We start from the raw sequence: 17188 nt of genomic DNA on the forward strand, positions 1-17188 counted from the left end.
GCTTTTCTCTATTCTCCATTATTCTCTGCTTCCTATTTGTCTCTATTTTCAATTGAATCACAGCAGCACTTTTCTCTATTAAAAGTGTCAACGTTATTTTCATAAAGGATAAAACTTAATTCAAACTTGATGGCTTTTTGGAAGTTAATGCTACCATATGCAATCTCTTTCATAAAAATCCCCTGAAGTTTCAGATGCTTTGCAAGACTATATAATATACTATGCTGGTAGGATTACTACATAAACAGAGTAGGGTATTGCACACACAAAATGTATTTGAATCTCTTCACCAGATGTAATTCTCACTGTATGACATTATACATTGGTTGGAGTTTTTGATGTCTCATGTCTCATTTCTTTTCTAGAAAGAGTGTTCTAACTTCATCCGGGTCCTCCAGCCCTACAACCAGACCCACATGTACATCTGTGGCACAGGAGCCTTCCACCCCATCTGTTCTTTTCTAGAAATGGGCAAAAGAGCAGAGGTAATACATTGGGTGCATTAATGTTGGTTCACCAAATGCTGTGGTTTGATTTCTACATGTTTAATCAGTTATATATATGCAAAATGTAATTTACATCTGCATTCATTAATAAGTCATGAAATGTGACACCAGTGCGATAGTAAACTAATGACAGAGAAAGTACCATATTATTTCCCATTAAAATAATCTGTCCACAGCAACTACACTGGCTGCACTGATAACACACAGACACACACACACACACACACACACACACACACACACACACACACACACACACACACACATATTCTTTTCTGTCAAGCACGGCAGATTTCCCTCATTGATTATTTTCTCATCAATGTTTTCTTTTGTGTGAAGTGGAAAATAAGTGGTCACTACATGGTTCTACTTCAGCTGTTGGAAATTAAGCTACCCCTTCCCTACATAAAAGTTTAATCAGTCATCTTGATAAAGGTCTACAGGTTAATCAATGTACCAGCATGGGTTCTGCAGTCTGATAATGGGGAGGGGAATGACTGTTTGCACCATGCAGGTTTTGAGTATAGAGGACCCTGCATGAGTTCACTTGAGTTTAAAGTAGTGTTGTCAGTAAGTGATTTAAAGAAAACTAAGTTGGGTCTCTCTTTTGTCACTTTTCTTTTGATATATTCAAAGAGTCGGAGGGTGCACTGTGCTTTTGCTGCATGATCCTACTTTATTCCCCATAATTTCTTTTTGTTGCACGGTTGCATACATTATTGTTATTCAGTAAGCAAAGTAGAAGAAGTCAGCAGTGTAAAAAAACATCTTATTGCTCATGCCTGGATGAAGTTGTGGTACATCACATGCACATCCCAAAAGCAGCAGGCTATAATGAGAATTTGGTGTAATTTGAAACATAGGCTATAAATGTACCTTCGGCCAGGCTTAATGTGGCTTTCACTGACCTCATGTTGATCTCTGACCCTGTCCACCACAGGACAACATCTTTCGACTGGCCTCGCATTTCGAGAACGGCCGCGGGAAAAGCCCCTACGACCCCAAAATGCTCTCGGCCTCCCTTCTGATCGGTGAGTTTGATCTCTGCCTTGATTAGTTCCAGGAAGTACACATTTACTTCAGAGCTGGACATTTGTTCTAACTACACTTTTCTCACTGGCAGATGGAGAGCTGTACTCTGGCACATCTGCTGATTTCATGGGAAGGGACTTTGCTATTTTCCGTACCCTGGGAGATCATCATCCAATCAGAACAGAGCAGCATGATTCAAGATGGCTTAATGGTAAAATATATATAAAATATATATAAATATAAAAGGTTTTTATTAGCATGTCGACAAAGTATTAAAGGTTCAACAAATTTTACTCCTGAGGAAATGCATTTTCCTGAAAGAAAAGTTTCTTTTGTACGATCTAGAGTTATTTTGTGCAATTTGATATTGTTTGTTGTTTGTTTGTCACTGTAGTCTACTTACATATGTTGCCTTCCCTGGGCGTTTTTCATCTATAAGCTTACAGTGGAAGCTAATAGTGTTCAGACTGCAAAAACTAGATAACATACATATTTTTTAATCTTCACAAATGCCAACAAACTTTACTAATAAAGTAAAAGTGGACACTTGTGGCCCACATAAACTATTCAGTACAAGGTGGAAGTAAACCCTCATTGGCCAGTTTTGGAGAAAGAATACCATTCAGCTTTTCAATGGACTTTGAAGAATTAAATTCTCCCACAAGCCTGAAGTCTCATATCATTTCCATTCTTGTGCAGACATCAGATATCAGAGCCCATTCACAAAGTCACTGGATTTGCCTGTGTTAGTAAGATTAGCGCAGCAGTGAGGGTTATTGACTGTTCAGTCTGTCTGGCTATCTTTCGGCACCGCGGAAGACTTAGGGAGCCACAAAAGGTCAGTTTGAACCTTTCCATCAAGCTGTGCCATCCCTTTTCCCCCTCTTTCCCACAGAACTAATCCGCTCTCAGCTGTTTTCCTGTAGTGGAGTCAAATTTCTCTCAGTTCCCCTAAAAAAAAAAAAGAAGAAAAACCTACCCCAGCGCCATCTAAACTCACAAACACTGTTCTCTGCAGTGCTGATTGCTGTCACATATTAATAAAGAGTGATTTAAAAGGGAGAAGCCATTATTACAGCGTTAATCCCCATCGATCTTTCACCTTATTCAAACAAATACACCAGGGATAGTATCCATTCGGCCCGGCAAAATCCAACTCCTTCTCCACAAAGGGGGGATTGTAATTGCATGGATTACTGGGATGGGGGTATTCTATTGAGCATTTATCAACAAGGTTACATGGCACTCAAATGTAACAAAAAAGAAACTTGGGAATGAATCCTTAATAGCAAGTCTAAAAAGGATTTAGGTTTAAACGGTAGCTTTGGCTTTGCTGGTCTTTATTCATGCAATTTATTTACACATCTCTTCACCCTTTAATGCCCTCTCACTCAACATAGAGGTTGGATTAAACCTTGACTGAATACAGTGGCCTTTTGTTGGGAATTAAATGTAATGAATTGTATGACCTCGATCGTTGGCGACACCGGCAGAAGCCTGTTTTTGTATGCGAGAGCATGCAAGATTGAATTTATGAATGTGTAGATTTAATAAAACATATTCACAATAGACCTAGAGGCGTGTGTGGGGTACCCATGATTCATACCAGAGGTCTTGCACCCGCACAGCGCTTGTAAATCTGCTTCCCACTTTGGCCACACTCGTCTTTTTCACAGCTACTCTAACTCCTAAACGGCCATGGAGGCGTAACATGGCACTGCTTGTGTCTCCCCAGCTAACCCCCAAGCTTTTAGACACAGGCTCGTTTTACGCGAGACAACGCCTCAGTGACTGCGGCCACTTTTGCTCAGTCCCTTTGCCCCTTCAAATCAGGAGATATCCCAGCCCTAAGGCCCCGGCTGGCCCGTTTATCTTTGATTTCCTCTCCTGCTTAAAGTCAAAATAAATGTATTCAAGTGTTACCGGGGACAATCAGAGCCATGTGTGTTTGTGAGGATGTGGCCTAGAGAACGGGGTTATGTGGGATTTGGACTTGGAGCACTCACTTGGGGTAAAGTCAGATACTGTAACACCAGGGTGTAAAGAGAATGGCTGTTAATACTGAGCCGTGACTGGAGAATATCATGGGGGATTTGGATTCAGGGGTGTAAAATAGGGGTGAAAGGATTGTCATTTGTGAGGTTGAGGTTGGATCGTAAATTTACGTTTGTGTATGATTCAAGTGTATGAACAAATGTACGCATATTTTACTGCGTACAATATTGATTTTGTGATTCATTATTTTCCTTTTTTTCCTCTAGACCCCAGGTTCATAAGTGTTCACTTGATCCCGGAAAGTGACAACCCCGAAGATGACAAGATCTTCCTGTTTTTCAAAGAGAACGCCATGGACGGAGAGCACACTGGCAAGGCTACCATCGCCAGGATAGGACAACTGTGTAAGGTAACAACACACACACACACACACACACACACACACAAAATCCTTATCACAATCCGAAGCAATGGAAAGATTCATAATAATTTCTTACATATCTGGATGGTCTTACAGAAATCACTACATGTTTATGTCAGAGTTTGCACAGATGTATTGAGTTTCTTTGTGTTTGTAATACAGAATGACATGGGAGGTCACAGGAGTCTGGTGAACAAGTGGACCACTTTTCTCAAGGCCCGGCTAATGTGTTCAGTGCCCGGGGTCAACGGCATTGATACACACTTTGATGAGCTACGTAAGTGTGTATTCTTCATTTGTATTTGAAGAAAAGTTAACCTCACAGACTCTCTTTCAAATGCTGCTGAAAAACCTCACCTTCACCCATTCTTGCTCTGTATTTTCAGAGGACGTGTTCCTCATGAGCTCCAAGGACCCGAAAAATCCACTTATCTACGCTGTATTCACCACATCCAGGTACAGACCCATCCAGATCTTTTCCGATGACCTCCAAAATGTGCGTGCAAAGGCTCACATTCTCAAAAAGCTTGACATACGCTGCTAGTGTCATATTTGTTTTGTTGATTTGTTGCTAGGAGATCAGAAGGAGCTATATAAATTCAACGGGCAACCGTCCCGGACCCGTTATTTCCTCTGTCTTTGAAAAAACACACACGCTTCATATTTCCTTTCAAGAATTCTTCCTTTTCACATCCTTTATTCCATGCCTTTATCTGTAATTTCCTAACCCTTTTAAATGACACGGCAGAATGCGAGCTACCAAGCGTGCCCCCGTCAAATTCCCAGACAGCGCTCCGCGTCCCGTAATCCACTTACAGGTGTCTTATGGTTGCTTTCCCCTCATATGGTTCCCCTCCCCACGTCTCAGAATGGAGATTACTTTTATCCGTTCCCCGTTCCCCGCTACCTGTCCCCTTTTTCACTGAACCACTGGCAAAGGCTTGTAGGGAAATCAGATTATGAAGCAGGAGGGAGCGAGAGAAACACGATATTCACTCAGCAGGAACGCACGTCTCTCCCCTGGCCACCGCCCCAGCCTTGAATGGGGTTTTCAGAAGGCTGGGTGGGGCTCTATTGAAGCCTGTGGAGAAGTGAAGGCATGGGGCAGGGCAGATAAGTGAGTTGAAATGGCACAGATGGTGGCACTTATCATGATGATGATGAATTTGCATTTTGCAGGAGGAGGGGGGTATTTTGTGTCCAGTAGTGTCTCTGAACCGCTATGAAAGGAGGACAAACACCTCACCATCAATCACTGCTAATGATAAGACAGGCTGAATAGAACGGCGGCGCAAGCTAACACATACCGACAGGCGCCGTGCATCACTAGGCCTGTATGGCTTTTCTCAGCTTTCTGGAAATGTATTCAAAGCAAGAGGTCGGTGCGCTGTGGTGGGTGTACACATGTGTGCCCCTACACACACACACACACACACACACACACACACACACACACACACACACATGCACCCTTTAAAATTCAATTATGGGGCATTGAGGAATTAGAGTGGTTTAATTGGTTTTCTAAGTGGCTGGTTTTCAGAGATGAATAGAGCAGAGATTCAGAGGGACCGACTTTTAATATCACTGCTTAATGAGGTACAAAGAAGTTGATGTTTGATTGTGTGTGTGTGTGTGTGTGTGTGTGTGTGTGTGTGTGTGTGTGTGTGTGTGTGTGTGTGTGTGTGTGTGTGTGTGACTGAATAATTTGTGTGCCTCTCTCAAACTGTTTGTATCCGCACAAACACATATTCCCTCTTTTTCTTAAGCATAGATATTGGAGTGTCTTTTTTTGCCCCCCGGAGTTAATTGAATTTCTCTGTAATTAACATTTTCAAATGCTAATCCATTCATCTTCCATGCTTTGGTGAGTAATGTTGGCTGTGTGTACTGTATGCCAGCCACATCCCTAATTAGTCTGATACAACTTCCCATTGCAGTCAGCAAGACAAAGGATGTCCCGAATCTTATTGAAGCATTTAGTTTTCTGCAAATGCAAGAGACTGACAAATTAAAATCTGCCTTTTGTAAAAAGTGACAAAAAGGTGCTGAATGAACTAGATTTTTGAACATCTAACATACAAGCAAATAATTACAAGTCTATAAAATTGTAAAACAAATTCAGCTTACTTTTTCACAATCTCCACAGTATATTTTAATGACTCGTTTTGAAAATATATATTTTGGAAAATTCCTGTGCAACTCCCAGATTTTCCACTTTAACGAATCACAGGTCAAATTGCTGTCTCCTGGATGACCCAGGCCAGACTATGAATTAAAATAAAATCCACAAAATTCCTTTCTGCGTGATTGATTGACCGTGCCTGCTTTGGACCTTGTCTAGCCAGTGAAAGCAAAATCCACCCATCTGGCTCGAGCGAGCGCTCGCAAAATATTGGAGGGGATTTCAAATGTGCTCCGAACCAGGTCTCCAGTTTTGTTGGTGGTGGGCCCAAATTCCTGTCTGTTCTCAAGAGGCTGCAAGCAATCAAAGAGAAGTTCCAATCTGTCATTCCTCTACTTAGGTAATGACAACCTTGCTGCTTCTTTGTGCGATGAAGGGTCATTTTGTTGTCTTTCTTCAGTATTTCACAAGCCCCTAATCCCTGTCTTGTGACCGATTGTTTATGAATCCCTTTTGTTTGTCTTTGTCATCTTTCTTTCTCTCATCACCCTCTTCCTACCTCCCTCTCTTCATCCTTAAACTCTTTTTTTTTCTTTTTGTCTCTTGCCCCTTCTAAGTTTCTCCCTCTCTTTCTCCACAGTAACATCTTTAAAGGCTCAGCAGTGTGCATGTACAACATGGCAGACATCAGGAGGGTTTTCCTTGGCCCCTACGCCCACAGAGATGGACCCAACTACCAGTGGGTGCCTTTCCAAGGGAGGGTGCCCTACCCGCGTCCTGGAACTGTAAGTCCCCAAATAAACAATTGTCCACAAATGCAGTGATTTTACAAGCAGTAAATTGGCGCACATTAACCACATGGAACGTATTACGTTCATAAGATAATGAAACATTAATCGTGCACTGTCAATCTTCTAAAAGTTACCTGCCTGCCATTTTGGTCTGATTCCCAGTGCCCCAGCAAGACATTTGGAGGATTCGACTCCACAAAAGACCTCCCTGATGATGTCATCACCTTCGCCAGGGGTCACCCAGCCATGTACAACCCAGTGCACCCGATAGGCGGGCGTCCCATCATGGTGCGGACAGACGTGGACTACCAGTTCTCCCAGCTGGTGGTGGACAGAGTGGAGGCAGAGGACGGACAGTATGACGTCATGTTCATCGGGACAGGTACACAACTTCACACTGTGTCTTTGTCATTTGCTTTGTGCTTTAATATACCTTTCACACCAGGCTGGTCCACTAAAAAAAGCTTTTTTTTCTTTCTTAGAAATACTTTTTTGACAAATTATTGAAATCAGTCACAGTTACGTGGTATTTAAGGTTGATTGTTGTTACCTATGTAACCTATTTTTCACCCAATAATCAGTTTAAACTAATTTGAACCTAGAATGTATGTACCTATGCACTCAAATGTTCTTTTTGCTTCCTGCTGCAAAAAGAAATGTAAAGAGAAAAATGGGGAGTAAATGAGCTCTGATAATGAACCAGAATCCAACTTCAACTTTATTATTATTATCAAATAAATTTGATTTGCTGGGCTGGCTCTTACATATTTTTGTATTTTTTTATATATTGTATATGTTTTATATATCTTTTTCAATATTCAAAATGAACAGATAAATTCCTATTTTAATTAAAACCTGAAAATAATATCTCTTCTTTTCTTTGTATTTAAAAAGTAGAATTTCATAAATATTCCTGAGGAATGATATTCAAATATTTCATGCAATTTTTTGTAATCCAGCTAAACAAACCTTTTACTTTACAGTAGCATCTATATACTGAAAATCTCAAACAATAAAGTTTAGAGAAAAATGGCATGTCCAGTATACATAAAGCAACACCAACACAGAGTGTCAGCAACAGATTAGGAGCAGTGAATTTCTTTTCACATAAGCAACGATTATTCATGCATAATCAAAAAAAGACTTGGACATACATATGCTGTATCTGAATGTCTATATTTTTCAGACATGGGCACCGTACTGAAGGTGGTGACAATCCCCAGAGAGAGCTGGCATGACCTGGAAGAGGTGGTGCTTGAAGAGATGACTGTCTTCCGGGTATGACATTGAAAATTGAGTGTTAACTACAATTTATGAAGTGTATGCCTATAAATATACACACACTGTCCATAGAAGTGGTAGTAAAGCAGCTGTGCTATATTTGTTTTGTGCAGGAACCTACTCCCATTACTGCTATGGAGCTGTCCACAAAGCAGGTAAAAACTTGATTTGTTGACAGGGCAAGAAGTGAAACTAAAAAATGAGAACTTCTGGGCCTTAAAGCAAACACTGATATCCAAAAAAACATCCAAAAACCAAGATGTCTAATGTGCCTACTAAAAGCCAACCCCATAGCCACCTTCTTTTTTTATAAGAACCTTCCCAACTGAATCTCACAGAAATACTCAATTTTTACATCCTCACTCTTTCTTTTGCTCCCACAGCAACAGCTGTACCTTGGCTCGGGCCTGGGTGTATCACAGATGTCTTTACACCGTTGCGAGGTGTATGGGAAAGCTTGCGCTGAGTGCTGCCTGGCCAGAGACCCTTATTGCGCCTGGGACGGCAGCGAGTGCTCGAGATACTTTCCTACCGCCAAGAGGTAGGAGCCTGCACGCACCAAACAAAACTTTGACCTTTTGTTTATCCTCAGAGGGTTTGCTGAGCCTGCATGCTTCTTTTCAGCAACATCCTGCCTTTTGTATAAATGCCGTCATATGCAGTCACACCTGGGAGTTATCAGTGCACCTGCTGTTGCAATTGGCTTTTAATGCTTTGCTCAAGGGCATCTCAATATACAACCCGTTTCTGTAACCTCAGACCTCCACCAGTGCTGTGAATCCAAAAAAGAAAAAAAGTACACGGTTACACGGTACATGCCAAAACATCTAAACATGGAAGTAATCTGGAGTCAAAATATTACACAGGCACAAAATACAGTCATTAAATACAGGCCAAGTATGCATTCCAAAAGGTACAATCCCGCACTCTGGGTTATAACTTCTGCCAGTAACAGTTGTTCTGAGTAGTGATCCCGTCGCCCTACAGTCAAGATGTACACACACACACACACACACACACACACACACACACACACACACACACACACACACACACACAGTGATAAAAAGACACACATGAATATTATTCTACACAACCACACACAAACACTAAATTATAACCAACAGGAGCTGTCTGACCACTTCACCCTCCAGCCAGGAGGTATGAACATACACACCCTCAAATTACCCTCTGCTGTATCCAGCGGGATTAGGCTGACTGCCACAGCCCTCACACACACACACACACACACACACACACACACACACACACACACACACACACACACACACACACACACACACACACGTAGCACTACACCCCTGCATCTCATTCATCCATAACTTCTCACACCAGCAGAAGTAGGCCAGTGGGTATACTCCAGCTTGGCCGGGTTACAGAGGAGGTGGCACACCCCGTGGTTAAGGCCAGGACCGTCTCCTCTCTGCTCTCCTCTACATTGCAAATATTTTCCCTCCCAGAATGAGAACCAGACACCCGGCCCCGCACGTGCTCAGACGGCCAAAAAACACAGGAATGTTAGCCTAGGAAACCTACAGAGGAGGGACATGTGTGAGAAAGAAACAGAAAGACAAATGTCAAAATATGTATGGCACACAGAAGTAAAGAAGTAAAGATGTTAGTATTTGTTGTGTGCAGAATACACACACTGACCATTTTGCTCCATCTGTTTCTTTTTTACATCTAACGGTTAAACTTTTTTTCCTCTATCTATTTCTTTCTTTCTTTCCAACCCGCGTCTCACCTTTGGCTTAACCCACCTCTCCCCGCTTTTGATTTTTACGGCAACCCGTCAGAGATTTTAAACTCGACCATGACAACTAGGAACAGGGGAAACACATTGAGTTAGTCAGTGAAACCAGGCTATGAAAACGCCTCGCCATCGCAGTAAAAAAAACAACCTGAATGATATAGTGGACTTTCATATCGAGAGGACAAACAGTAGGGCTGCTTTTACAACCATTTCGAGGGTGAAATGCTGTGTTTCATAATAACGGCTCATCAGAAGGCAATGAAGCACGCTGTTTCAGTGCTCGGCACGGTTATGTTTCTTACAATTCTGCCAGGGTTTAGTTTTTTTCACTCATGCGATTTAACAGTGGAGTAAAGGTTCAATAAATACCTCCTCCTCCAGTCCTCAAATGTAAGTGAAGCTGAATGTGGAATAGTATTGTGCAACATTGCCCCCTAGTGGTTGACATTAAACAGTACAGAGAACAGAACCTGAGAAGTGCATTGCCGGGTCTATTTTGTAGAACATGTGTTGCTTAAATTACATGTACACCTACTACTGCCAATAACTTTCAGTGTGTTTTCTTCCCAGGCGAACCAGGCGACAGGACATCAGAAACGGAGACCCTCTCTCCCAGTGCTCAGATCTTCAGCATCATGGTACCTCGATGACTTTAACACAAACACCTACACTCTCCCTCCTTTTTGTCACACACTTCTCATTCCCCCTTTTGCTGTGTGTTTTGGTTTTGAGTAGACGACACGGATGGCTTAGGAGGCAGCGTGGAGGACAGGAGTGTGTATGGCGTGGAGAACAGCAGTATGTTCCTGGAGTGCAGCCCCAAGTCTCAGAGAGCGCTCATTTACTGGCAGCTGCAGAAGCCCAACGACGACCGCAAGCTCGAGGTGTGTATGTTTCTCACGTTGTTTCTGATTTGCCTCTCAAAAAAGGCAGTTGGATGATTGTTAAACCCACACACCTTGATTTAGAGCCCTGCACGGTCAAGTTCCTCCCTACACGAGGTTCCTCAAGTTCCTCCGAACGACTTGATACAGCTTCATACTCCCATCCGTAGTCTGAGGTCATTAGGTCAGAGGCTATTAGTGGTTCCCCGCACTCAATTTAAAACTAGAGGGGATCAATCATTTCTACGATGTGTGAATTCTGTCAAATCTTTTAAAAAGCAATTGAAGACTCTGCTATTCAAGCAGGCTTTTAGTTAGTCAAGGTTATTTTTTATGGATGTTTGTTATGTTTTCTATTTGTATTTAAATTGTCTTGTATTTTAATTTGTTGTATTGCATTACATTTTATTGTGAAGCACTTTGTGATTTTTATCTGTGAAAGGTGCTATACAAATAAAGTTTACTATACAAATACTCTTTACTTACACCTCAATTTGGACTATAGCTCAATGTCACGCTAATTCAATAGCTGCAAACTAAACATCATGTCTCTGCCAAAGGCTACGCTTTTCCTTCTATGTGTTATCATGTAATAACCTCTGACCCCTTTACCTTTAACCTCAGTGACCTAGACAGGGCGGTAACCTAGGGTTGTGCATGTTTAGATTGACCTTTGACCTCATGATGTAACCAATTACTGTTGCCTGACTTTCTACAGGGCCTGTATTTGTCGAACCAGGCATTCAGGGCGTGTGGTTTTAGGTACTTGTGAGACGCAGAACTACAATCCAGGAAGTTCAGTTTGAGTAACGGATCCATGAGTTTTAAGGTTTATCACATGCAAACCACCGCCCAGCAGGTTATAATATTATAAGGATATAAGTATTTTTATTTCCCTGGAAAGCTACCTTGGCCGCAATCATTTTATCTTTTTATAAATGTCTTATCTAATGTTTCTTTTTACACCCTCCGTTGATCCTTACTGCTTCAACACAATAGTCCCTTTCAGATCAATGATGTTGTTGCATTTTTCACACAGTACCGTTGTTTGTCTTGTACTGAGACTGTATTGTTGCTTCACTTGTGGAGGCTCACTGTGCAGAATGATGTATGCTAGTTTGACCAGAGAGGCCTGTTTTCACATTCATCTGCTGAAGGGGGAAGGTTTCTCTGTGCTTACCTAAAGTTTTGAGCATAACTTTGTGACATCAGAAATAGTTTGCTCTTTATTTATTTCTTTGTCTTTTGTTTCTGTCTTTTTTCAGATCAAGCGAGATGACAGGGTGCTCCGTACAGACCAGGGCCTGCTCATACGCAGTCTGGCTCAGTCTGACACAGGTATCTACCACTGCCAAGCTGTCGAACACGGCTTTATCCAGCCCCTACTGCGCCTCAACCTCCAGGTCATCCCCGCCCAGAGACTGGGTGATATCCTACCTGGACTTTCCAGTGCGGGAGGTGGGGTAGGTCACTCTCCCAAGCACAGGCTGTGGTATCGAGACTTCCTGTCTCTCTTAGACCACCCAGACCTCAACAGCGTGGAGGAGTTTTGTGATCGAGTTTGGAAGAAAGAACGAAAACAGAAGAGGGTGAAGACGCCCAATGGCAACAGTCAGGGTAAACCCGAGAGCACCAGTGGTTCTAACCCTGCATTACGACCTAAAGCTTTGGCTCCCAATGCTCAGAAGCAGCAAGCCAGTCCACCACAGAGCAGGCCATGGCCCCAGCCTGGAGCTCCAACAGTGGAAGGGCCAGCACGGAGCCAGACTACTCAGAAAGGTCAACCAAATCTGGGTACGTTGACTGGCCAGGCACCTAAGAACATTCAGAAGACGCAGAACGTCCAGAAGGGGCAGGGCAGCCTGGCTGGTTCTCAGGCCGCGGGGGGGTCTCGGGCGAGCAGCCAGCCCGCAGCCAAATGGAGACGGATGCAGGAAAATAAGAAGGGACGCAACAGGAGGACCCATGAGCTTCAAAGACCCCCACGTAGCGTTTGAGGAAAAATCACAGAGATGCACACATGCAGCCAGATCTACACACACAAGCACAAACCGATGCATCCACACATAAAAACACAAACACATTCTATAGATTGTGTTTCCAATGTATCATTCAGTGACCTCGCCATAACAACAGCAGAACAAAGACCCATACAAAACAGCAGCGCACACTTTTAGGTAGAAATACATGAGCTGCACTTGTGTAACACCATAAAGCTCTCATTCAAAGACACATACACAAATGCACATAACCTGTGAAGAGGACAAAGATGAACAGAGGACTGTAAAACTGGAATGCATACTGTAAATGTGTGAGGATATGGCTGGTTGCCTGGGATACTGCCTGGCAGACACTTCAACCTCCTGTACATAAGCTACTAAAATAGGACTGGGACAGAAATGTTTATTGAGGTGTTTGTTGGTAAGCAGGTGGACTTAAATGCTGAGAGGACAGTTGTGGAGACATTAATAGATACACAGACATTTGTGGAAGCAGAAAGAATGCATCCACTGCAATCTGCTGCCCTCTTTGACCTGAGCATGTGAACTGCAATATAGTGTACATGGAATGGATTAAAAACTCTTATTTTGAAGAACTGTTTGAGGAGAAAAGAACCTTCCACCCAGTCTTTCAAGTGAAGACAGACAACAGCACTCTTAAAGGAGGAAAGGGCAAGGTTGCACCAGTGGCCCTCATGTTGTTCAAAAACAAATAGAAGCATTATTACATGCAAAAACTGCAAAGTCATACCATGGTGCAAAGAAAACGCTTCATCATAACCTTCTCCACCTGAGGCTGGGAAAGCATTGTGCATGTTGTTGTCAATCAATGTTTTAATAAGCTAGTTATTTTATGGAATTCTAAAGGCTTTTTTTTTTTTCTTTTTGTTTTTTTACACCCTACCTAAAATAAATGTTACATTTCCTTTTATATTTCCTTTCCAGACCTGTGCTTCTATTTTTGGGGCAAAAATTACAAGCAACATAGTAGTCTCATTGTGCATTATCCCTTCTGCTCTTGAGGATTCTGTGTAAGTTATAATGTTGATGCTTTTTCTGGGATTTATAGAATCTGGGCACGAATTCCAGTTGTAGGCTATGCTAAAAACCCAGTCTGAAATAGACTGCCAGTTGTTTTGTGTACATATATACAACAAACTAAACTCTCTGTGTATATAGAGTACATATACAGTACAAGAACACCACTTGATTATTATTTATTGCTCATTGTTTTGTGAAAGGGTTGCATTTATTTTTGATATTACGGTATTTTTGGCTCATCAGTATATTGGAGAAACAATGGCAACAGCAACTTTGATGGACCAACTGGCTGAAATTGTGTCAAGGAATCCCTTTTTGTGGAGAAAAGGGTTGAAAATGACTTAAAGGAACAAGCCGACTTATTGGGACTTTGGCTTATTCACCGTAACCCCCAGAGTTAGATAAGTCCATACATACCTTTCCAACAAGCACGGAGATGAGAAGGATATGTATGGACTTATCTAACTCTGGGGGTTACGGTGAATAAGCTAAAGTCCAAATAAGTCGGCGTGTTCCTTTAAGTTTAGGAGCACCAGTACAGGGGTTTGTGTCATTAATACATTTATGACAGAGATCCCGCTGACGATAAGCACAATTCTTTCTCTTTTTACTTTCATAACAGATGCTTTCATTACGTTTTATTTTTTTTCCCCCAAATCCATCCACGTCTTCGTTCATCCAGTATCCATTATGTGTAAGATAATTCCCCAAACTGAAAAACATTAGCTGTGAATCTCTGTAAGAAATAGTGGAGAAAAATGTTAAATCTAGTCTGAAGGAGAAGACACGTTATACTGCATGTGAATGCTACCTACAGTAAGTGCATCTTTTTATCGTCTCTACGTGTTTTGTGTGAGAGGTAAAGTTCCCTTAAAGCAAAGTGTGAATTACTTTTGTCCTTTTACCAAAACAGTGATATTAACAACTAATGATACTCTGGCCAAAGCTGTAGATCCAAGCTTCTTAAACTTTGATTCAACAATGGTACAACAATGCAATAAATTAGAGCAGATAGTGCTCTCTACCAAAACTCCAAAGTTTGGTGTGTCCCTGATTCTGGTCTCTCTCTCTCTGAGTTAGAAAGGTGAGAGAGCTAAAAGTTACTGCTGCTGTAACACAGTTCTTTCTGGCATGCATTCAGTTGTCTAAATAAACATCTCCGTTACAAAAAAATGGTCCCCTTGTTCTCATTTAAGTCAAAAACCTTCTACACACCACACAGTGTCCTCAGCTGCACTCTGTTTTATCCAAGGTACCACACAGGGCTTCAGATGTAACTATTTACCCTAGTCCAGTGACAAAACACAGCTTCACATTCAGAATCCGAAACCGGTTTTTAAGTAGTTTTCACAAACAAGCTATTTGTTTTGGTGTATTGGTGCATAACAACATAGTTTAAAAAAAAGTCAAGAAACATAAATATATAATAGGAAAACTTATGAAAAAATACTAATAGTATTTTTTCATAATTTTTCCTATTATATTATTCCTATTATACAGTATAATATATCTGTATATATTGGTCTGCAAGAAAGAAAAAAAAACAGTTATGAATCTTTGTAAGAACATAAGCTAATGCAAACGCTATAAATTGATTTTACTGGAGGGTCATTTGAGCTTACATGTGCATGTTGGCTCCCTGGCATGGATTACTGGGATATTTGATGAAACTGAGACATTGTGAAGACTGTCTATTCTGGAAAGCTGAAAATCTCAGCGTTTGTTAAGCTTTTTAAAATATCTTTTTGATAGTTTTGCAAGAATGGATTTACTTTAATTGTCTTGTGATGTCAGTTGAAGTCAGGAATCTCAGACATCGATAACACAAACGCTGGGCACCGGTAAGTAGGACTTATTGATGTTGTTTGTAAGTTAAACCAACCTTTTACAGCTATCACAGAAAACTACCTTAACTAGGAACAAACTGTTTAAGTAGCCTACACTTGGAGCTTTTAGCTGCTGTTACTGCTTAAAAGATTTATTTATCCTGCAATGAATTTACAAGGTAATTTACAGTTTTTCACAACAGACATTTTCCCTGCGTTCCAATACCCGATACTACCATACTACTTAGTGTGCCAAAAAAAAAGATTTGTAGCCCTATGTCCCAATACATAGTATGTCAAATGCAGTATGCCAAAAATACCAGGATGTCCTACTGCATCTGGTCCGATTTTGCAGTATGCAAGCCAGCATGCTTTTCTGGCTATTCTGACCCCAAATCCTTTGCACAGCATATGAGCCAAGAGAGTCAACATTCAAGGCGTAATGTTATGAAGAATAGTATGTGCCAATTGTATGTTTACCGCATGCATCAGTACATATTTTGTAAGGGCAGCTGCAGAACATACTAAAAGTAAAAAGATAAAGTATGATTTGGAACTCAGCCTTACTTTGTAGGAAAAGCACAGGTGTTACTAATAAATTAACGATGGCTCTGTTCTATCGAGTGTCCCAGTGAGCCATGCCTGTGTGACAGTGAGCCAGCATGCACAATACCACCTTAAAGCTGAATCAGCTAAATGAATATCAGCATAATTAATGTTGTTATGTAAACCTCTGTTTTTTTTTTCAGATTTTTTTTTTTCTTTCTACTGTAACATGTCAAAATGTCTTTCTCATATAGAACCACCAGAGGTCACTGTTACCTAACTGCCTGTGCAGCCTGCCCATCAGAGTCTTGTACTGAGGTCTAAGTGGAAGCTGTAACGTCTAAGCATGTTGTAATATTATTATAGAAATGTCTTCCATTTATAGTCGGAAACAGTTACCCATGCCCAGAAACTGTGTGCACGTACGTGTACGTGCATGTCAGCTGAAGTAATTAGAGGGCTGCAATCATTTTCACTGCCCCCCACATGTGTTATGAGTTTGCTGTTGCTGTTACCATGGCGACTATCTGTGTGTGTGTGTGTGTGTGTGTGTGTGTGTGTGTGTGTGTGTCTACAAATATACCGTTTTTAACTGACTATTTTTATTTAGTGTTGCACTGTACAGCACCTTGTAACCCTGGTTTTGAAAGGTGCCTTCCTTACGTTCCTTACTATACTGTTTAGCTTCCTCTAGTTCTTTTTTCTTAATTCTGTATGAAGAGTTGTATATTTTTTCTTTATAATTACTCTGAATTTCTATCTTTCTATTCTGCTTATCTTTCTGTGTTTCTGATCACTCCATCTTCTTACCTTCTTGTTTCCCTTGAACGCGCTTGCTGATCTCAAATGTAATATAGTTTTACAGATGCTTTAACATCAGCAACGGACAGCCCTTGCTGATGTTAAAGCATCTGTAAAACTATATTACATTTACCCTTTCCCCCTGCGGTCTATCTGTGTAAACTG

At 41.3% G+C, this 17188-nt stretch overlaps 1 protein-coding gene across 1 annotated transcript in view; it reads left to right on the forward strand.

Moving 5' to 3' along the window:
• The window catches only part of sema3aa (sema domain, immunoglobulin domain (Ig), short basic domain, secreted, (semaphorin) 3Aa), a 34609-nt gene extending 19603 nt beyond the window's left edge, over positions 1–15006 (forward strand). The window contains exons 4-17 of the mRNA XM_078242806.1: positions 366–485; positions 1447–1537; positions 1630–1749; positions 3800–3942; positions 4117–4231; positions 4341–4410; positions 6720–6864; positions 7033–7252; positions 8057–8148; positions 8265–8306; positions 8535–8692; positions 10496–10563; positions 10661–10809; positions 12075–15006. Of these exons, the coding sequence (XP_078098932.1) occupies positions 366–485; positions 1447–1537; positions 1630–1749; positions 3800–3942; positions 4117–4231; positions 4341–4410; positions 6720–6864; positions 7033–7252; positions 8057–8148; positions 8265–8306; positions 8535–8692; positions 10496–10563; positions 10661–10809; positions 12075–12806 (2265 nt within the window). The 3' untranslated portion in view covers positions 12807–15006. The remainder of the gene's footprint in view (positions 1–365; positions 486–1446; positions 1538–1629; positions 1750–3799; positions 3943–4116; positions 4232–4340; positions 4411–6719; positions 6865–7032; positions 7253–8056; positions 8149–8264; positions 8307–8534; positions 8693–10495; positions 10564–10660; positions 10810–12074) is intronic.
• Positions 15007–17188: the final 2182 nt, after the last annotated feature.

This window comes from Sander vitreus, chromosome 23 (genome assembly GCF_031162955.1).
Source record: "Sander vitreus isolate 19-12246 chromosome 23, sanVit1, whole genome shotgun sequence".
Classification (NCBI taxonomy): domain Eukaryota; kingdom Metazoa; phylum Chordata; class Actinopteri; order Perciformes; family Percidae; genus Sander; species Sander vitreus.